The sequence below is a fragment of the Danio rerio genome, chromosome 15 (assembly GCF_049306965.1).
Source record: "Danio rerio strain Tuebingen ecotype United States chromosome 15, GRCz12tu, whole genome shotgun sequence".
Taxonomy (NCBI): domain Eukaryota; kingdom Metazoa; phylum Chordata; class Actinopteri; order Cypriniformes; family Danionidae; genus Danio; species Danio rerio.
In genome coordinates, this window is record NC_133190.1 from 9365659 (window position 1) to 9389504 (window position 23846).

General features: G+C 37.3%; 1 protein-coding gene across 3 annotated transcripts in view; it reads left to right on the plus strand.

The window, feature by feature from the left end:
* The window catches only part of mipepa (mitochondrial intermediate peptidase a), a 56147-nt gene that overhangs the window by 23915 nt on the left and 8386 nt on the right, over positions 1–23846 (plus strand). For all 3 annotated transcript variants that reach the window (XR_012390606.1, XM_068213680.2, XM_005157477.6), the window contains exons 17-18: positions 661–782; positions 3231–3304. Coding sequence is in view for 2 of the 3 variants with exons in the window: in XM_068213680.2 (XP_068069781.2) it covers positions 661–782; positions 3231–3304 (196 nt within the window). In the remaining variant the exon portion in view is untranslated. The remainder of the gene's footprint in view (positions 1–660; positions 783–3230; positions 3305–23846) is intronic.

Genomic DNA, 23846 nt, shown 5'->3' on the forward strand with positions numbered 1-23846 from the left:
AGATTTGAATAGCAAACTCTTGAATTTAGTGACTCTGTCACAAGTGTACTAAAAGCGATTGAAAAAAAAAAAAGTTTTCTTTATTCAGTATATAATATGGTTTCCTCCTCATTGCCTTTGTGAACCCAGGTATGTTGATAAGCTGTCGTTATAAACTGATGTTATCCTTTACCAACAGATTTGTTGCCCCTATTTACAGTGGTATCGAGTGTACAGGGTGCTCGGTTCATTTCCTGCAGGGATAATGGTAACAGCGGGTGTCTAAGCACGTCTTCAACCCTCAGCTGTGCATTTGAACTGCTAAGCTCTTTCAACACAAATCTAGCCTGTGATTTTTATGGCTAAAAACATCCCGAACTTGCACCCACCCTAAACATTATCACTCTCTTTAATTTACCTTAGAGTTAAAGTAGCCATGGGAAAGGGTTTGCACCATTTGTGCTCTGGGAATGTAAATATTTAGTGATGAATGTGGTCTTGAAGGCGTTGTGTGGCAATACCTTAATTTGATGCTTGGATTTAATTGGGTCACAGTTGCAGATGCTGAATGTTGTTAACATCAGCGTGTTTCAATGTTAGAGAATAACTTGGCAAGCACGTGAAGAGATGTATCTGGAATATTCCTATGACAGATTGTGATTAGTTTACATTTCTCTGCAGGCCTGGCAGCTGAGGTTCAGTCATCTCATTGGCTACGGGGCCAAATACTACTCGTACCTGATGTCACGGGCCGTGGCCTCTATGGTGTGGAAGCAGTGTTTTTATAAAGACCCCCTGAACAGGTTTGTTATTGTTGCATGCTTTTTCTTTACTCTCTATTTTCATTTTCATTGAAAAAACATACAGTACCACCTAAATCCTTACAGTCAAAGGATGGACCATATATCAAAGTTCTCTTGGGAGAACTCTATTATGGTAGAGCAAACTTATTACTAAAATAAACTCAAAACCTTACCCCGCCCATATAACACAGATTAAAATGTTTGTAGAGGGTTTATAACAATAAAATAAAAGCCATATTATACATGAATAACATTGAGCTGTTATTTAAAATCACAATAGCTTAGACAAAAAAAAAAAAAATAAGGTATAATTGGAAAATGAAACCATTCAATGAACCATTAAATGAAACCACTGAAACTCCCCAAAGGAAACAAAGTAATTAAAAAGTAAAGTAAATAATGAATAATAAGAAATAAAAAAAATCTAGGCGCAACAGTCAAAAGCGCATGGTGCAAAAGCATTAAAGGCATGTCCGAATCCACTTTTGTTATTTTAAAGATGTAAAATATGGTTGTGCTTATTCTCTTAATGAGTTATGGGTGGGTTTTGAGCATAACGTGCATTCAACCAATCAGAGTCTCTTCTCTCATTCGCGTTAAGAGTCAGTTGCGTTGCGCCATGGCGCATTTGCTATATTTACATGGAGGACTTTGTAAGTGGACAAACTGAACGCTTCATCACTGAGAAAACAGTTTAACAAAGCATCTGCAGCGTGAGGATAAAGAACGAGCCTCCTACGTTTGGCCTCTTTACTTTCTCTTTATTTTACTTTTACTCTTTAATTTACTCCTTTACTTTCGTAGATAAGGAAACAATTTTGTACACAATCCACTAAAGACATCCATTAGCCTACATATTTAATTTTGTTTGTTAAGCGCAAAGATTTGTTTCAAAACTATTTCTAAATTCATTTCTAATTTCCAGCAAACAAAGAAATGAACAATAATAGCGAAGTGTGGTCAAAAAACTTTGTTATATCCAAACACACATCCAAATCTTAAGCCCCATATAGTGATGCATACGTCTCCAAAACCCGACAGGTGGACAAATCTAAACTCCTTTTTTTTTTAAACAAATATAAATATACATATAATACATACTGCTATTAATGATATACAAACGCATATGAAGAACGCGTGGAGGCAGTGTTTTGTATATTTATGTAAAAAATTACATTTTTGTTACATTTTAATCCTCAATTTTTATATATGTAAAGATAGTTGTGTATTGCTGTACATCCTGTGTGTATTAAACAATGTGTAAGCATTTGGACCTGCAGTCTGTTTTAGTTCCTCAAAATAGCAACGTGGCAACAATGTGCCTTAACATACCTCCTTTATAGACAGCAGTCCAAGAAGTGGCGCAAATGGATTTGCTATTAAAACAACATGGCACAAAACATGAAAATTAAGAGTTGAACTGGTCTGTAAATATCAACAAATCACACCAAACACATCTTGCGCCTGATTGATGGACCCTTTTCAGAAAACTGTAGCTATATTTCCATCCAAAAATGCAAATTAAATTTATCCGCAAAACTGGAATATTGTCTGCTGGTTTGTCCATTCACACACATCTTTATAATCACATGATCTCTTATAACAAAATCACTTGACTTTATTAATGCGCATACTGGAATTCTCCTTTCCATTCCTTAGCAGTTAATGCGCATGTTTTCTTATTGAATAAAAAGTTTATCCTACTCGGTTATGCTCATAAGTTTTCCAAAATTGATGCACATTTTGGCATTTCTATCAACCATTTAATGTGCATTTCCAAAATGTGCATAAAAATAGGTGGATGGAAACAGCAAGTGAAGGTAATCAGCTCTATTGGTCATCAGCATCTTAAATGCTTAAATAATTTTTTAATGTATGTAAATTTTTAAAGCTATATACCTTGTATTATAATATCTATGCATCGAATTATGAAAAGTTAATGCTAATGCAAGGTATTTGTAATGCAACATCTGTGGTTGTGATAGTACATTTGACATTGTTCTCAATGATGTTCTCTAGCTCTGTTATTAGTCTCACACAAAGAATTTATTATTATTATTATTATTTATTTATTTTTTTTGGAAGGTCATGAAAACACTATCTTGTAGTTTTTATTTCATTATTTGAGCAAACAGAAATGCAAAAATAGTATTTGTCTCCTGTAAGTTTACCCTGCTATGTACAAAGTACTGGGAAATATAAAAAAGGGTCTATTGGAACCCTCATGTGCATAATAATTAATATCAGAGTTAAAATTTGTGGGTGAACTTACTCTTTCAAAGTTTCATGGGGTCTTTAAAACACCAGGGTATCTTAACTACTCTGCTGTGGTTTTGTTCTTTAGCACTTCCTTTTGTCTGGGCATGTCAGGCAGTTATAGAGGCAGCATGAGGGTTATGGGTTTGGTTTGAGCGATGCTGGTAGTGTAAAGTAAACCTCTGTGTGCAGGGAAACCGGAGAGCACTACCGGCGAGAGATGCTGGCTCATGGGGGAGGGAAGGAGCCCATGCTGATGGTGGAAGGTAAAAAAAAAACATTACTGTTGTACTTTAATCCCTCCCATTTATTTTTGTTTATTATCCCTTAAATAATCAACATGACATCTGATGTTTCACCTGGTGTTATACTGAATCTTTTATGAGAGTGTGTTGTCGTTAAAAAAAAACAACAACAACCATCTACCAAATGTTTCAACATAATAGAAGGATCTCTAGTATCCACTAGTGTTAGCATGGTAATATTTTAATGATCAGTTCAGCCTCTTATAGCTTCTAGTTATATTGGTCAGATGATTGATTGAAATTGTGGCTTCTCTACAAATATAATGTTATCCTAAAAATGTAAAATCTTGCGTTTTTATTTATTTATCTTTTTTGTTAACCATCATCAGATGACTAATAAACAGCCCTAATTACTACAAAAAAAAACAAAAAAAAAACACCAACTGACTTTCATTTGACAGGTTTGATTTGATGTTCTTTGATTTAGGTTTTTGTTTTTATGATAAAAGTACGGCAGTTCACTAGGGATGTCTCAATCAGGGTTTTTTGCCCTCGAGTCCAAGTGATTTGATTTTGTGTATACCGAAACCCGATCCGATACTTCTTCAATACATAAAAAAAGAATAAAGAAAAACAAAGAAACAGATCCAGGATGTTCCTTATTTTTTTATTTAATTCACCTGATTTTTAACATGTTAACAAACAGAGCACTTCTGTGAGGCAGCTTGAACAATCAAGTAATAAATGACATCAATTCTTCACTTTTAGACTTTAGTGCAACATTCATTTTCTTTTTGGCTTAGTCCCTTTATTAATCTAGGCTCGCCATAGCCGAATGAACCGCCAACTTATCCAGCAGAGGATGCCCTTCCAGCTGCAACCCATCACTGGGAACTTTAGTGCAACAGTAAATATTTTAAAAATCTAATATAAAAACAAATAGCAACCCAACCTAAAATACCTGGTAGGCAATCCCAAGTTTACTTGTCTCACAGTTTGTTATGGCAATGTTGGAGCAGGTTGGAGCTAAAATCTTCAAGACACCGGGCCTCCAGGAACAAGTTTGGTGAACACTGCTGTAGACAATCAGAAATAAATACTGCTTAATGGGCCTAATAATATTGACCCTAAAATGAAAAAAAATAAAAATAAAACTGATTTTGTTCTAGCTGAAACAAAACAAACAAGACTTTCTCCAGAAGAAAAAAATATTATAGGAAATACTGTGAAAATTTTTTTGCTCTGTTAAAAAAAGAAATCACAGCAGGGCTAATAATTCTTCTGATTTGTCAAATGACTCAAATTGATCACGGTAACAGTTTACAATAAGGTTCATTAGTTAATGCATTTACTAACATGAACTAATCATGAACAACACATGTACAGCATTTATTAATAATAATTGAGCATTTACTAATGCATTATTAACATCCAGACCATGCTTGTTAACATTAGTTAATGCACCGTGAGTTAACATGAACTAACAATGAACTACTGTATTTTCAATAACTAACGTTAACTAACATAAATTAAACTGTTCATTGTTTGTTCATGTGAGTAAATGCATTAATTAACATTAACTAATGAACCTTATTGTAAAGTGTGACCTTGATCACATATATGTAACATTTACATTTACTTTTTTTTTTTTAAATACTGTTTTTGTTTTTGTCAATTATTTGAAATTATATTATCTTGGGTAACATTTAATTTACTGATCATAATAAATAATAATAAATAAATATCTCTTTGTAAAGCATTAGTCACACTTATTACTAAACATCATACATTACCATCAACACTATTAAATTTCAACATCAGTGCGTTTATGTACTTAGTTTCTTATTCCTTAGCTGTATTTTCATGACCAACTGTGCGGTTTAGAGGGGTCCTGCTCGGTGCGCCCTCAGCCCTCTGTACTGCATCATAGTGGAACAAGAGCCACCCTAGAGAGAGCCCATACCCTGGGCCGTTTTTATCTGCCGGGCTCCTGGCTCAGTTCTGGCTGGATCCCAGGCCTCTGGTGCTGAAAACTCCAGTCTGGATTAGATGGCAGAGCGGACTGACAGCCGCGCTGACTGAAGCCTTGTGTTCTCCAGCCACGGGCCGCACAGAGGCGTCTTTCATGGTCCTCGGCTTTCCCAGGGACCTCTATTTTAGTGGCGAAGGACAGACTAAAAGAACAAAAGGCCACTCGAGCACCTGGGCTGGAAATGTGTTAGCGCTGCTGCACACAGATGGAGACATGCATGAGTTTCAGATGCAGGATCACAGGAGGGTCAGGTTCACCACACTCTCAGACCTCCTTTCATGAGGTTTCTGGCATTTACTGCAGAGTAAACAGTGCACTCATAAACACTCAGTCACAAAGAAGGGCAGATTTTATAAACGACTTCAGAAATAGCAGTATGAGTTGTTTAAAGACATGGTGCGATAAGTGTGTATTTTTTTTCTTTGCAGTCATACGATCTTGTAGCAGTTTTCTTTTTTCTTATCAGTAGAACTCACATGGAAATTGTTGATGCTAATATCATGTAAATGTAACTTACGGGCTGAGCCGAGTATCTTTTAAGCTCCAAACTAATTTTTTTAAATAGTCAGAAATGGCTGCATGGTGGCACAGTGGGTACCACATTTGTCTCACAGCAAGAAGGTCGCAGGAGTTTGCATGTTCTTCCAGTGTTTGATTGGGTTTCCTCCAGGTGCTCCGGTTTCCCCCAAAAGTCCAAAGACATGCAGGATAGGTGAATTAGGTTGGCTAAATTGTCTGTAGTCTGAGTGTGAATGGGTGTTTCCCAATGGCATCCATTGCGTAAAACAAATGCTGGATAAGTTGGGGGTTCATTCCGATGTGGTGGCCCTAGATTTATAAAGGGACTAAGCTGAAAAAAAAAGAATGATGAATGGTTGTCAGAAATGTTAGGGAGCTGTTGGCTTGATTATGTTATGTGGGTCCCATTGAACAAGCTGACCTGTCAATCTACTGCACTAAACAGGTGACCAGGAATACTTTTTGGCCATTGCTGAAAAAAGAACTTGTATGTTTTGTGTTGCAAGCATTTATTCTGTAGGCCACATGAATAGCTGTTATGAGATAGGAGAGAGAGAGAGAGGCTCTGAAAGCAATGTTTACATCTGTTAATGTTTTTGGTGCCAGTTTTCATGTGATTTCTTCAGAGCATAAAATTGTATCGTATATCACTACATCTGGCAGTGGAGACACAAGACTGATAAAGGTGAGCCGTGCCAAACCGTATCGCACCTTACTGTACCACTGAGTCGAAACAAGGCATTAATCCGTGCTGATGACGCAAAAGTACAATTCAGCTTTTAATTGAAATTGTCATGCATAAACCAAGGGCACTTCCGGGGACCTTTAAGTTTAGACTGTAGATTGTTATTCTGTATTAATAAAATCAGAGCAGAGCCAAATTATAATTTATAATTATAGTTTCATGACGCTTAATAATGTTCTTAATAATCAGCATGTGTGCTTGGAAGTAGAGATCTGCGTGGGACTACTAAATTTTGAATCCCGCACCCGCCAGGTTTTAGCCCGAACCTGACCGCTCCCGCTTATATTAAGCATGTGTTGTCCCGCTGCTCGACCCGCCCCGTTTTCTACCCGCCATGCCCGATCCCGCTAAAGAGCAGGGGGCGGGGGGGGGGGGGGGGGGGGGTGGGGTGGGGTGAACCGAAAATCACCTAGCTATACAGTCCAGACAGCCTATAACAAGCTGTCTGTATAAACACACACACAGCACCAAGCACATAGACACACAGACAAACCTCTCTCTCTCTCTCTCTCTCTCTCTCTCTCTCTCTCTCTCTCTCTCTCTCTCTCTCTGCACGAGGTGAAAGAGTGGTGTGGGGTGTGAGAGCAACACGCTGAACTGGTTTCAGGGTTAATCTTTTTTTTGTTTTCTTTTTTTCTCCTTTTTTCCCCCCTTTATCATTTTTTCTTCTTTTAGAAGATTTATTTTGTATTATTGATTCATTTGTTTGGTTTAAACTAATACCAGCGATCCCCTCTATGATAAGGGAAACCATGGCGTTTCTCTCAGGAGAGGGAACACCTGGTTTCTCTATCAAGAATGGATGCAAAGTTTATTCGGACCAAGTTTTTACGGTTGAAGAAGTGCTTTTGGCAATGGGAGAAATAGTTGAGCACGAAAATATAGTATCTGCCTCAAGAATGAATAAGGCTGTGGTAGTGTTTCTTAAAGATGAGAAACACGTTAATGATCTCGTAGAAAACGGAATTGTTGTTAACGACACGCTAGTACAAGTAGTGCCCTTGCGTACACCGGCTACTAAAGTAACAATCTCAAACGTGCCTCCATTCATTCCCAATGAGCAAATTCTTAAGGAGTTGAATCGTTTTGGTAAGTTTGCGGGTTCTGTCAAAATGGTTCCGTTTGGGTGCAAAAACGTCGCTCTAAAACATGTGCTGTCTTTCCGTAGGCATGTATTCATGTTTTTAAATGCACAGTCTAAGACTTTAGACATTTCGTTCCGTATTCAACACGGGAACAGTTCTTATATGGTTTATGCAACAACAGAGAGTTTGCGGTGTTTCGAGTGCGGGGATTTGGGGCACAAAAAGCTCAAATGCACTCATAAGAAACAATTAGAAAATGAAAAAAATGACGGAATGAATGAAGAGCGCAATGATCAAAGCAACAGCAGTCAAAACAAAGAGAAGCGGCCTACAGCGGTGAAAGACGTAGTGATTCCGGGAAAAAAACAGAAAACAACCGGCATTAATGGTAACAGTTCAGGGATGCTAGATGAACCCAGCGTTGTTTCAGAAGTTGGTTTTACAACCGAGCAAAGTGCCGAAGGGTCAAGTTCAACGTTAGAGGTAAGTGCGTTTACTTCAACTCTGAGTGCTGGTGATAATGCTGTAAGCCCGTCTGTTTTGAAGGAAAATACGGCTGTTGATAAGGAAAATGATGGTGTTGGTGGCAATGTTGTTTTAAAAGAGAGATGTTTAGAGTCGGAGGTGATTGCAGAGAATGAAAATAGTGATGAAAATATGGAGGACTGCGATGATAACTGTTCAGAGTTTTCGGAAATTGAGTGTAGTCAGTCGTTGGATGATGTGTATTCGGTAGAAGAATTGAATGCTTTTTTAGATTCAACTAAAGGAAAAAAGACTGACATAGTTAAGCACTTTCCCGATGGCAATAAATTTATTAAATCGGTGCTGATTGCTCAGAAGAATGTGGGCTATGAGGTACTTTCAAAGCAAAAACGTTTCCGATTGAGTAAGTTTGTAACAACGTTACGCAAAGCTCAAGAAGAACAGGGAAGAGTGTCAAAACGAAAAAAGTAAATCACATGGGAGAGGGATCTATTTTTATTTTTGTTTTACTTACCTGTTATTTCCTGTTTTCCCTTTCTATCTTCCCTGCAATGCAGATTCTTAAAGTAGGATCATTAAACATAAATGGGATGAGGGATGGGAGTAAAAGAGCTTTACTTGTTGAATTTCTTAAACTTAAAGAGCCCATATTATACATGAAATAGGGTCATATCCTGGTTGTAAGGGTCTCCAACAACAGTCTAATATGCATGCAAGGTCAAAAAACACTTTCATGGTCTTATAATCTGCATTTATTTTTACCTAATTATCCCAGCGACTCCTGTATGAATCGTCCAGTGATTCATTTGTTCCCAAACCCCTCCTTAGCGCGGAGCTAATCTGCGCTGATTGGACCGATGACAGTCTGTCGCGATTGGTCGACTGCCTTCAGTCAGAGAGGGAAATGGCCAATAGCTAATCAGCAATTTAAAAAGTAATCACAGTTCATACACGCTCGATAGTGCAGACGTGGATTTTAGCTGCCACACTATGGCGAGTGGATAGTGCCACGGATAACCGAACGAAGGAGACAGTCGTGTACTGGCCATACCACACACACACAAAAACACACACACACCTCCGGATGACAACGCTCCCGCTTCCGCCCGCACCCGCCAGGTTTTAGCCTGAGAACCCGCTCCGTTTTCTGCCCGCCGCGCCCGGTCCCGCTAGAGCGGAGAACACAACCAAAAATCACCCAGTATACAGTCCAGACAGCCAAGCTGTCGTTCGTTCGTTCGCTCGCTCGCTCTCTCTCTCTCTCTCTCTCTCTCTCTCTCTCTCTCTCTCTCTCTCTCTCTCTCATACGCGCGCGTGCGCACTAACACACACACAAGCACCACGCAGACTCTCTCTTTCTAATTCGCATAGCAATATCCGTGATATTGCTAGACAGCCCGCTCCCGTCCCAAATTAAACCCGTTACCGACCGCTCCCGCGATTTATTCGGAAATTTATTCCCGCGGCTGTCCCCGCGCCAGATTTCTGCGGCGCGGGAATAAATTTCCGAATAAATCGCGGGAGCAGAACTCTAGCACGGAGCTCCATAAACAAACAGCACGCGTCGCGTTTTTAACGTGACTTTGCACGCGATAAGATAAAATATCCAGTTAACCTGATACAGTACACGCGGTTACAAGTAACAAATCACAACTAAATACATTTGCAAGCTAGAGTCAACGAGGCAACAACTTTAACCGCACGTACTTACACTTGAGAAATGGAAGAAACCCATCCTGATGTCCATCAGTAAGTTACTGATCCTTCCTTTAACAAACGCAGATGAAGTATTCTTTGTAGCATGTAGCTTCCAGAAGTTTCCAGTAGTTTCCAACTGCTTGGCTATAATGCTGAGGTTTCATCTTTGGGTAGAGACTCAATATATCCATCTGCAATGTGACTTCAATCGACCGGCATGTTTGTGTGCGTGTGTTTGTGGGTGTGCGTGTGTTTGTGGGTGTGTGTGTGTCTGGGTTACTGCGTCAGAGGGCGGGGCCTCAGGTTTGAAATCTCCCGGGTTTGCGCGTGCACGTGAAAAACTTTGTTTCGTTCGTACGTCATGGCGAAACACCTAATGAGTCGGTATCAAGGCGACTCGTTTGAAGCACTATGAATCGACTCTTTTATAGATGAATCAACAGTTTTAAACACTGTATTCTTACAGATTTAAGCCTTAGCTGGATACTTCACTTCACTTAGAGCTGTGTTACACACTACATGGAGGGGAATTTTCAAAAACCCATAATATGGGCTCTTTAAAGAAACACATGTAACTTTTTTACAAGAAACTCATAGTGATCAAAAGAATGAATCTGAGATTAAGTTATGGTGGGAAGGAAAAACTGTATTTAGTCATGGTACAAATATCAGCGCAGGGGTAGCTATTTTGTTTTCAAAGTACTTAAATATAAATATTATATCTGAAGTAGAAATAGAGAAAGGACGTATTATGTTGGTAAAAGCTAAAGTAAACAATCAACTCTTTGAATTTATAAATATCTATGCTCCCAATAAATGCTCAGAAAAATTTGCAGTATTTAAGAAATTAAAAGATTTTTTAAATAATTATACTTTGGAAGGATTTCTAATTGTGGGAGGAGATTGGAATTGCACTCTTAATTTTCTTTTAGATAGAAACAATCAAGAACCACATCCTGCATCGGCATCTTTTTTAAAAAGTTTCATAATTCAGAATGATTTGGTAGATGTGTGGCGAGACCAAAATGCGGAAATAAAACATTATACATGGACTAAAATAAATCTGGGAATGATTAGTGTAGCAAGACTTGATCGGTTTTATGTAAAGTGTAGTGATAAAAACAGAGTAAGTGGGTGCAATATTTTTCCCTGTTGTTTATCAGACCATAATTTAATTACAGTCAGTATTGTTTTAACACAATCTAACTTTAAAAGCCCTTATTGGAAATTGAATACTGCTTTATTGAAAGAAAAACAGTTTTATGAAAAATTTAAATTATTTTGGGAGGAGTGGAGTTTTAGGAAAAAAGATTTTAAAAATTTATTACAATGGTGGGAGTTAGGAAAGATTCAAATAAAAATTTTCTGTCAACAATTTACATGGTTTTCAACAAGAAAAATAAAACAAAAAATTTCGGAAATAGAGCATGACATTTGTCATATTACGTCTGGCATGATACAGCATTCTGATTCATCTTCAGCAGTCTTTTTAAGTAAAAAAAATCAAGATTTAAAATCATTATTGCAAGTGCGGGCCAAAGGTGCTTTGATAAGATCTCGGTTTATGTCATTGCACGAGATGGATGCTCCTACTTCTTATTTTTTTAATTTAGAAAAAGTGTCAAAAAAACAAAATGAAATTTATTGTTTGAAGACCCCTGAAGGACTAAAGACTTTTGATCCAGAAAAAATGAGAAAGATTGCAGTGGATTTTTATTCAGACTTATACAAGAAGGAAGAAACTAATATTGAGTGCATGTCACAAATAATGGAAAAAATCCCTACTCTTACTGAAACACAGCGCAAGTTTTTGGACAGTGCTATACCATATCAAGAATTAATGGATGCAGTAAAACAGATGAAGACGGGTCGAGCCCCGGGAATTGATGGACTGTCTATTGATTTTTACAAGTCTATGTGGAATATTATTGGAAATTATTTTTATGAAGTGATTCAAGAATGTTTTAAAGAAAAAAGTCTTCCTACAAGTTGTCAAAGAGCTGTCTTAACACTTTTGCCAAAAAAGGGGGATTTGAGTGATCTTAAAAACTGGAGGCCTGTGTCTGTTTAACAACTGATTATAAGTTAATGGCCAAAGTGTTGGCTAATAGGTTAAAGACTGTACTTGGTGATTTAATACACCCAGATCAATCCTATTGTATCCCAGATAGAACAATTTATGACAACATTTTCATGGTAAGAGATATTTTAGATTATTCTAAACTAAATGATGTGAATGTTGGTTTTTTGTTTTTAGATCAAGAGAAAGCATTCGACAGAGTGGACCATGGTTTTTTATTTGAAACTATGAGAGCTTTTGGTTTTGGAAATGTTTTTATTTCTTGGATCAAACTTTTATACACAAATGCTTCATGTGTTTTAAAAATAGGTGGTAGCTTAAGTAAACCAGTAAGAATACTTAAAGGCATAAGACAAGGATGCCCTTTATCAGGCCAGCTTTATGCTTTGGCAGTAGAACCATTACTGTGTTTATTAAGAGAAAATTTGTCTGATTTTAAACTTGATGATATATGCAACTCAGTTAAAGTAATAGCTTATGCAGATGACATCGCTATTTTAGTAAAAAATCAAAAAGATGTTGATGTTGTTAAAAACAGCATCTCTTTATTTGAGAGGGCTTCATCTGCAAAGTTAAATTGGATTAAAACAGAGGCTTTTTGATGCAATGAAAAAAGTACAATGAGGTTACCTGTTATTCCTGAAAATGTAAAAAACATGGTTTTAAGTATTTAGGTATTTTTTTGGGATCCGAATCGTATCAAAGAAATAATTGGGAAAATGTTAAAGAAAAAGTGTGCAATAGATTATCAAAATGGAATTGGATTTTACCACAACTTTCGTATAGGGGTAGAGTACTGGTTATAAATAACCTTGCTGCATCTGTTCTATGGCATAAATTAATTGTGTTAAATCCACCAGATGGTTTTATTAGAGAAATTCAAAAAGTGTTCATAGATTTTTTCTGGAATGGAAACCATTGGCTAAAAGAGACAATATTGTATCTACAATTAAATGAGGGTGGTCAAGGCCTCATGGACATTAAGTCCAAAGTAGCTGCTTTCAGATTGCAGACTGCACAAAAACTCCTTTATCAAAAGTCTCTAAACTGGACTGCTATTGCTTGCACCTTATTAAACAGAGTGGGACGGATGAATTTGAACAGACACCTTTTTTTAATGAATTTGAAAGATATTGATTTTAATGGGCTTTCTTCTTTTTATACATCAGTTCTAAATGCATGGCAAATATTTATAGTTAAAAGAGAACTGACAGAAGTAACACAAGAATGGGTACTTGAGGAACCATTAGTTTATAATCCTTTATTGGTTGAGATTTTGAAATCAAAGGCTTGTTCCACAAGATTAATTCAAGCAGGAATATGCAAAATCTGTCATTTAAGAATACAGGATAGTTGGATTTCTGCAGAAAAACTTGCTGTGAAAATCAATGTTCACTCTATTAGGTTTATTGAAAAATTGTTATATGAGGTTCAAAAATTGTTTCCTGTAGTACCATTGCAAATAGAAGTAACTAAGACTGCATTTCCCAGGATTAGTGTAAAAGTAAATTTAGAAGATTGGCAGGAGGATGATACTAGATTACTTTCATTTAAAACACCGCAACTTGGTTTCTTTGATGAAATATCTAAAAAGTCTTTATATTGTCTTTGTGTTAAATTTTTAAATTTAAAATCTTTGAGAGAAATTCCAGAAACCAAATGGGGAAATTTTGTTGAAATTGGTACCACTCCAAAAGGATGTTGGAGGTCATTATATAAAGTACCAATTGAAAAAAGAAGCGGAGATTTACAATGGCGGATCTCTCATTGGATATTGGCAACAAATCGTTTTAAGAATCATCTAAATCCGGCACAAGGAGATGAATGTATATTTTGTGGCCTGTCAGAAACAATGGCTCACCTATTTATTGGATGTTTAAGGCTTTTTAGATTGTTTGACATGTTGAGAGACTTGTGTCAGAAATTTGGTTTCATTTTTACTAATAGTCTTTTTATCTTTGGACCAAAATACAATGCTTTAAATAAGAAAAAAATTTTTTAACAAATTTTCTATTAGGTAAGGCAAAACTGGCAGTATGGCTGACAAGAAAAAATAAAATACTGTTAGATAGCAATACTGATCCTTTGGACTTGTTCAGAATTTTGGTAAAAAGCAGGCTAGTAATGGAGTATAAATATTATGAATTGGTGAATGATGTTGATTCTTTCTTTCTTGTATGGGGTGTTGAAAATATTTTATGTCAACCTAATGAAGAAGGAGGTTGTGATATATTGCTGTAAACTTGGTGGTATTAGTTTTTTATCATTGTTTTATTATTATTTATTTTGTGTGTTATTGTTTTATTTTTGATTATTATTTTTTTGTGTGTATTTACATGTTTTTGTAATAAGCTGTAATTGTTTTTAAACTGATACAGTTTTTGAACTGTTGTAATTAAAGAGTTGTTAAAAGTCAAAAGTCTCTCTCTCTCTCTCTCTCTCTCTCTCTCTCTCTCTCTCTCTCTCTCTCTCTCTCTCTCTCTCTCTCTCTCTCTCTCTCTCTCTCTCTCTCTTATTCGCGCGCGCACTAACACACACACACACGTAAGCACCAAGCACACACACAGGCAAAGCTCTCTCTCTCTCTCTCTCTCATTCACACACACACACACACACACACACACACACACACACCCACCCACCCACCCCCCTCATTCGCGCGTGCACACACACACACACGTACACACACACACGTACACACACACACACACACACACATACACAGGAGAGCGATATTGCTAGACAGCCCACTCCCCTCCCAAATTAAACCCGTTACCGACCGCTCCCACGATTTATTCGGAAATTTATTTCCGCGCCGCAGAAATCTGGTCGGGTCCCGCGGCGCCCGTGGGACAGCAGCGGGAATGCAGACCTCTACTTGGAAGCATGACAAATGACTGTTGTATCCACATTTTGCAGTTGAGGTCATTGCTGTTGGGTTTTGATTGCTAAGCATTATCGGGGAAAATTAATGGTTTTTCTAACTTTATACGTTTATACATTTTACTTTTAAAATGTTTGTATGGACTCTTAAATATTCTCTTGAAGCTCAATGTGATTGTTGGAACAACTCAAATCATGCTGAAAAACCTCAAAAAAAACTTATTTTTACTCACACAACTGCAGTTTATGGAGCAAAAGACCAAATTCGAACACTGAAAATGTGGCAGCAGAGTATTCATACAGAATCCACATAATTCATAAAGTGGCACACTCTATTAAATTTGAGCCTCTGAGCTTTCTTTGTATTTTTTATGTAGCTTTGAGACCTCCTGTTTTAATGACAGAGTCAATGATGAAGTCCTTTCAGCCTTCAGGTAGATCATGAGCTTATTGCTTTCAACTTGTGACATGTTTCAGATAGTTATAAATGCAGATACACGTCAAAGCTGTGAAGTAACTAGAAAATCTCTTCATCTGCTGCAAGGGAGGCTGTAATTATCTTCTAAGACTTTAAACGTTGCTCAACAAGAGTCTCAGCAGTACACCTGAGACCAAGACCGCTGGAAATCTTTAGGAACACAATTGCTTTTTAAGACATTCATTTTCAAGTAGTGTGTAATCTGGCCGATTTTAAATGTAAAAGATCTGCAAAGCTTTAAAGTGCATATACATGCTGTCTATAATTTCAGTAGTTTTTTTCTGTTCACACCTATCTATGTTTTTAATAAACCGTGGTCTCCCTGGGTGTCTTTTTTGACCTTCTAGCACTGTAATTGAAGCTGAGGCTTGGAAGGGTTTGGGTTGTGTTGTAGACATGTCTGTGCTGTGACAAATTCTTGTTGCATGCACTTCTGAAGGATGAGCAATAGCAGTCTCATTTTGCAGCCCCATTTTTTTCTCTATCTCTCCCTCTCTCTTTCTCTTTCTCTCTCTCTTTTTCACTAGGGACACAAATTATACAAGAAAGAATCCTTCACAGTCCAGACTCTTCTGATATCCATATATCCTGATATACATACCACTTACACCTAGGTTAAATGTACATGCAGATTATGGGTTCCAGTGTTTTCTGCTTTGAGAGCCGAATTTACATTTGATAAAGGACTATTTTTCCATGTGCATTAAGTGAAAGACCAGTCACAACAGACCGGGCCACCTGACCATTCAGAGCAGAGTAGAGCCATCTGACCAATCAAATGAGCAGCGTAGCGCCAATTGACCAATCAGAAGATTGGAGGGGTATGGATTAGTTGGAGAAAAGCCATCTGATTAATCAGAAGAGCAGAGCAGTGTAGAGTTATTTAAGCAATCATTAGAGCAAAGTAAGGCCATCTGACAATCAGAAGAGCGAAGTAGAGCCGATTGGTGGATGTAAAGCCAGTAATGCAATCAGAAAAGCAGAGTAGAGCCATCTGACCAATCAGAAAAGCAGTGTGTAGACATTTGACCAATCAGAAGAGCATAATAGAACCATCTTAAAATCAGAATAGAAGAGTAGAATCAATTGGTCGGAATAGCTAATGATTAATCAGAAGAGCAGAGAAGAACCATCTAACCAATCAGAAGAGCATAATAGAACCATCTTACAATCAGAATAGCGGAGTAGAATTGATTGGTCGGAATAACTAATGATTAAACAGAACAGCAGAGTAGAACCATCTGACCATTGACCAATCAGAGGAGTACATTAGAATCGATTTGTTGGAGAAGAGCCATCTGATTAATCAGAAGAGCAGAGCAGAGCAGTGCATAGCTTATTTGGCCAATCAGAAGAATGGAGTAGAGCCATCTGACAAATCAGAAGAACAGAGTAAAGCCATCTGACCAATAAAAAAAAGTACAGAGTGTAGACATTTGACCAGTCAGAAGAGCATAATATAACCATATTACAATCAGAACAGTGAAGCAGAATCAATTGGTCAAAATAGTTAATGATTAATCAGTAGGGCAGAGTACAACCATCTGACCAATCAGGAGAGTGCAGTAGAATAGAATTTTTGGAGAAGAGCCATCTGATTAATCAGAAGAGCAGAGCAGTTTGGAGGTTATTTGACCAATCAGAAGAGCGAAGTAGAACCATCTGACAATCAAAAGAGCAGAGTATAGCCATTTGACCAATCAGAAGAGCAGAGTTGAGCCAATTGGTTGGCGTAAAGCCATTTGTACAATCAGAAGAGCAGAGTACAGCCATCGGACAAATCAGAAGAGCAGAGTAGAGCCATCTGACAAATCAGAAGAGCGGAGTAGAGCTATCTGACCAATAAAAAAAAGAGCAGAGTAATATTGATGGTTGTAAAAGAGCTATCTGATCAATTAGAAGAGCAGAGCAGAGCCATCTGACCAATCAGAAGAGCATAATAGAACCATCTTACTATCCGAATAGTGGAGTAGAATCGATTGGTCAAAATAGTTAATGATTAATCAGAAGGGCAGAGTAGAACCATCTGATCAATCAGAAGAGTGCAGTAGACTAGATTTTTTGGAAACGAGCCATCTGATTAACCAGAAGAGCAGAGCAGTGTAGAGCTATTTCACCAAACAAAAGAGCAGAATAGAGCCAGTTGGTTGGCGTGAAGTGATCTGTACAATCAGAAAACAGAGTAGAGCCATCTGACCAATCAGAAAAGCAGAGTAAAATTGATGGTCGGAAAAGAGCCATCTGATCAATCAGAAGAGCACAGTAAAGCCATCTGACCAATCCAAAGAGTGGAGTATAGCCAGCTGGCCAATCAGAAGAGCAGAGTAAAGCCATTTGACCAATCTGAAGGAGCGGAATATAATTCATTGGCCAGAGAAGAGTAATCTGATAAATCAGAAAAACAGAGTAGAGCTGATTAGAGCAGGGTTGACCAACCTGGAGCTCTGCCTTCTTTTAGATTTCAGTTGCCTGTTAATATCAAGTGTTGTTCAGGTCCTAATGAATTGGTTCAGGTGTGTTTGTTCAGGGTTGGAGCTAAACTCTGCAGGAAGGTAGATCTCCAGAAACAGGGTTGAGCACGCCTGACATAGAGCCATCTGTACAATCAGAAGAACAGACTAGAGTCATCTGTACAATCAGAAGAATAGAGACGTATGACTAACTAGAAGAGCAGAGAAGAACCTGTATGGTCTGAGTAAAGCTATCTGACCAGTAAGAGCAGAATAGACTCCTAGACTTGAAAAATAGTGCTTTAGGAAAGCTAGATTATTAAACTGTTTGTGAGATTGTAAAGCAGAACTAATAATGCAGATTTTTAATGCAGATTTTTTTTTACCTACAATACAGCATTAGCAACCTTTAAAGTGGCAAACATACATTAACACAAAGGATCCATCTGCACAGTCAAGCCTTTATAGCTTTTTGTGTCAAGTCCTCATTTGACCGGTCGATAACCCTTTCACATGAAACCCAAACCAGAGCTATACCCAAGTCATGTTCCACCACGTCTTTGTGCCCACATGCTGTACCTGCAGAAGCTGGAGGTGTGGTGCACAACGCAGGAGCCAAATAACAAGCTTTATAGATGGATTATTTGAGGAGAGATGAGCCTGTTTCTCTTTGATGTGTTCTCATTTTCATCATCCTGTAGTCTCAGTCTTCATCCACTCCTTCTTGTCTTCTTGTTCTTTAACCATAAATGAAGATGTTTGAAGAGGCATGTCGGACATTCGTTCTGTGGTTGACCTCCATTTCAAAAGCACACACAGCTGGACTGTTCAGGACATCTTCAACTAGAAAGTCCCTTTGATTTGGAATAAAACACACGGTGCACCTGCATTGATAAATAGGGTGACGTTATTCTATCAGTGCCTGTTAATGTTTGAACCTGTCAACCGTTTAATCAGGTTCCCACATAAAAAAGAAAAACTATTCTTTGATGGTAAAATTTAACATCAGTGGTTTATTTTAAGATGAGGGCCTGTGTATAGACTTTTGTTGTTTAATTTATATCTTATTAATTATTAAAAGTAAAAGTATGGGATATTTCATATTTTCAATATAGTGTCAGTCAAAATGTTTACAAGTTGGTGAGATTTTTGTTCTCTTTTTTCTTGTTTAAAAATTATGCTTAAACACAAGAGAATGGCATTAATTTAGTTAAAAATACATTAAATTGTAAACATTGCAACATATACAGTTGAACTCATTGGCCACTCTCTGAAATAGGAATTCTTTTAAAAGTAATTTCCAAGTGTTGTTCGACGAAGAGAACATTTTTCAACACATTTTAAAAAATAATAGCCATGATGACAGTACATGATTCTCTCACTGGCCACATTTTAAGGTAAGGCTGTCCAACTGTCCAAAATATCCAGTGAGCGGCAGTTCTGTGGAGACTGGTCAGACTGGTTCGAGCAAATAGAAAGGCAACAGTAACTCAAATAACCACTCGTTACAACCGAGGTATGCAAAAGAGCATCTCTGAACACACAACACGTCAAACCTTGAGGCAGATGGGCTACAGCAATAGAAAAGAACACCAGGTGCCACTCCTGTCAGCTAAAACAGGAAACTAAGGCTACAATTCGCATATGCTCAACAAAATTGGACAATACATTATTGGAAAAACGTTGCCTGGTCTGATGAGTCTTGAATTCTGTGACATTCAGATAGTAGGGTCAGAATTTATAGTCAACAACATGGAAGCATTCTGACCCATACTGCCTTGTATTAACAGTTCAGGCTGGTGGTGGCGGTGTAATGGTCTAGGGGATATTCACGTTGGGCCTATTAGTATTTTTTGTTTTTGTCACACTTAGTAGTTATTACAGGTTTAGTAAGGGTAGAAAGATAGATAGATAGATAGATAGATAGATAGATAGATAGATAGATAGATAGATAGATAGATAGATAGATAGATAGATAGATAGATAGATAGATAGATAGATAGATAGATAGATAGATAGATAGATTGATTGATTGAGCGATTGATTGATTGAGCGATTGATTGATTGATTGATTGATTGATTGATTGATAGATAGATAGATAGATAGATAGATAGATAGATAGATAGATAGATGGATGGATGGATGGATGGATGGATGGATGGATGGATGGATGGATGGATGGATGGATGGATGGATGGATGGATGGATGGATGGATGGATGGATGGATGGATGGATGGATGGATGGATGGATGGATGGATGGACGGACGGACTTGATTTGTGGCATTTATATTTGTCACTTATGTTTTGTAAGTTAATAGACTGCCCTGCTACACAAACAGTGACACAGCTTAATTGCTGTAAATTATTTTGACCAGCTCAGTCCAGGACTCAAAGGACACACATACTATAATCCTCCTTTACTCATTCCTTCACATTTATCTGATATCTTTATTCTCACTGGATATGGTCTGCGTTTGTATATTTGTACTTGTAAAACCTTGAGTTCGGATTGGGTTGCAGTCTGTATCCCCTCAAGACTGAGCTCAGGAAATCACTGTCATTATAGAAAGTGCTATTGAAGGTGGAGACGTCTCGTCCTCAACTCATCTACTAGTGATTAAAGGAACATATTTTTTCAGCTTTCTAAACAGCATCTCTAGCTATAGCATTCAGCTTAAAAAGAAAGAAAAGTACAATAGGGTGTATAGTTTAAGGTGGTACTACTTACTGACATAATGCCAAAAGCTGAAGTCAGACAGATGATTATAGAAGCTGTAGGATTTCTGTTTTTCTTCCTCTCATTATCTTTCATGCCCAAAACATGTCAGGTAGTTCAGAAAACAAGCTGTGCTTTAGCAGCTTATGTTTGAATATCCAGTCCAGATCCCAATGCAACAGTTTCACAAGAGAACGCAAATGCATTTGCAAATAAATGTAAAGTTTCTTGGAGAAACACAAGATCTGGAAGAAAATGCATATGATTGTGTAAAAAAGTGCAATGATTCTGGGGGGTTGCAGTTGCTATGCTACAATGCAGTTGTTTAGCAATCATTTTATTTTTTGTGCAACATTTTGGGAAAGAACTCTAGTTTTTTTATGGTAAGGCAATGCAAGAAAGCACAGATGGGTTTCTCTTTTAGTGATGCAGTATAATTTTGCATGCAAAATGATTTGCCAAATAAAGCACACTTTCTCAGCAAATACAATACTTTTGCGATAGATCACAAATGTTTTATAAGGCAAAAACAATGTGATTGGAATACTTTCTGAAAGAATCCAAGAATGCAAAGTTTATTGCTGGATTTCTTTTTTGTGAAGGGATGCAATGTTTCGAGTTAGAAAAAAATGTTTGTTTTTTTGCACTACAAGAGATTTGCTGGTCTGATTTTAGGCAAATATTTTGTGAGCTAATGCAGAGTTTTTAGAGGTTTGTAATGGTTTTGCAAGATAATGCAAAGTTTATTGCAGGATTTCTTTTTTTGTGAAAGGATGCACCGTTTTCAAAGTTTTTCAGGGAGTTCCAGTAGTTTTACAAGAGATCACAATGTTTCAGATGAAACAAAAATACTTTTGCAAGAGAACACAAATGTTTTAAAGGTGAAAAAAATAGACACAAATATTTTATAAGATAAGGCAAAAACTCTTATTCAATCTCAATACTTTTCTGAAAGAATCGTGAATATCTGCTGAAGTTCAGATTTTCAACTCAAGCAATTTGCGTCACCTCATTTGCGCAAATCATGCTGCAGGATGTCTACTGCATCTTTGCATTGACCTAACATGTAAATGACTCGCGCTTGACGCTTTTCACATCTGGTGTGAACTAGGGATGGGAAGATTAACCGATATGTATCGATACGCGGTTATGCGCGTTCACGATGCGAGTGCATCGGTTGAGCAGCAGAGGATGAATGAAATTTTGGAAGCAAATCGAGATGCATCGGTTTTTGCGAGATGCATCGATTTTTCCGAGATACAGCTTATATTTTTAATATAGAATGTATTTTTTATTTATTAACAAGTGTTGTCAACCTGTTTTTGGCGCATAATTTAATCGACCTACATAAAGTAAGCCTTAGCAACGGATTTGCGGATGTGCACACACTACAACTCAGTGTATCAGGTGTGCGGATGAAGCTAGTGAAGCGCCCTCAGAAAGCGCGAGAAGCAAAACAAACATGTTATTCCCCACTGAGTTTTAAATCTAAAGTATGGCAAGCAACATTATGGATTTAAGGATGGACGACATGACAGGACAGATGCAATTTGCAAAATGTGCCGCGCATCTGTAAAATACGCGGGCAGTATGACTAATCTGATATCTCACTTGAAGCGGCGCCACGGTGTTGTTGTGAAAGCATCTTCCAGTGTTTCTGCATCCCCGGCTTTCGCACTTCTTCAACCAGCTCCAAAAGTGGTGAGAAAAGCATTGCAAGTTTTTTTTTCCATGCGCAACAGTTCTGCTCGCTCTACGCCAATAACGAATGCTATTGCATTGTTCATCTGCAAAGATATTCAGCCTAGTGTCACGGAGAACGAAGGTTTTAAACACCTCCTCCTGTTAATTTTTATTTAATTATAATAATAATAATATTAATAATAATAATGATAAAAATAATTGGGTGTCACAGTGGCACAGTGGGTAGTTTGACCACCTCACAGCAAGAAGATTGCTGGTTTGTTATATTTTTATTAGCCTGTTGTTTACAGTGACTGATGTTTCAAAGCAGCATAACACTGCTAGTTCACCACCTTAAGTTTTGAATAATCAGTGGCAAAATATATCTTTGTAAAACTTGTTTTCATAGTTGAAAAGTTAAATCACAATTCTTGTTGTGCAATGCTAATTTTATTTATGTTGAAAGAGTGCAAATATATACATATTTTTTTAATATATATTGCACTTATACATTCTGTTTATCTTGAAAATACTTAAATAATATGTGCTATATGTTCTAAAATGGCCCTCTACTGTAAACTGACACTCTGGCTCTGAGAGAAGAGCCAGTTTGTAAAAAAAGTCTTGGTTTTGCTTGGTTAATAAATAATCAAACTCATTCAATGGCACAGCATCCTCTTTCACATCATCTCATAAACTTGATCTAATTAGTTAGTGCTGAAATATCGCATCGTATCGTGATATGGGTGTGAATCGTATCGTGTTGCATCGCAATATGTCACAAATGTATCGCTAATATATCGGATCGTATTCTTTGTATCGAGATGCGTATCGGATCGGCATTATAGCTTAGATGCCCAACCCTAGTGTGAACGCTACATTATGCAACACTACATTTTGCTTACTTTCTATAAGTTGCTGACATACTACATTTAATTTGTTTTTCATTTGAAAGTTGCTCATAGATTTTTCATTTTAAGCAGCTGTTACATTTGTGTTTTGTTTAAAATGCATAAAATTTGTGTTTGTCTTTAATGCAAAGTTTATTGCAGGATTTCTTTTTTGTCAAAGGATGCAACATTTCGAGACAGAAAAAAAGTTTTTGTGTTAATGCAAAGTTTTTCATTGCATGTTTCACGTAAAAAAAGACATGTTTTATGAGAAGGCAAAAACCTCCATTGCAATACTTTTCTGAAAGAATCCATAGTTTTGGCAGAGAACAAAGTTTCTTGGGAATACAAAACATCTTTTTTTCAGATTTTTTTTCAGACTTTTAGTCAAATATTTTGTGAGCTGATGGCTGAGGTTTTTTTAGAGGATTGCAATGGTTTCTGAAAGAGAATGCAACATTTAATGCTGGGATCACAATAGTTTATGCAGTTTTTTAGGAGATTTAAGCAGTTTTTGCGCAAAACGCTCAACTCGCGTCACTTCATTCACACAAGTCATGTTATTTGCGCCGCATCATTCGCATATCGCACCACAGAATGTCTATTCGCATCTTTGCATTAACATGTAAATCACTCGCTCTTGAACCTTTATCTGCGTCTGCTGTAAATGCAGCATTATACAACAGCAGATTTTGCTCTTTGAATATACACAGCTTTCTTTCCATACGTTTCTGACATACTATGTTTGATTTGTGGTTAGTTTAAAAATTGTTCATCGATTTCATTGTTGCGCAGCTGTTATGTTTGTGTCTTGT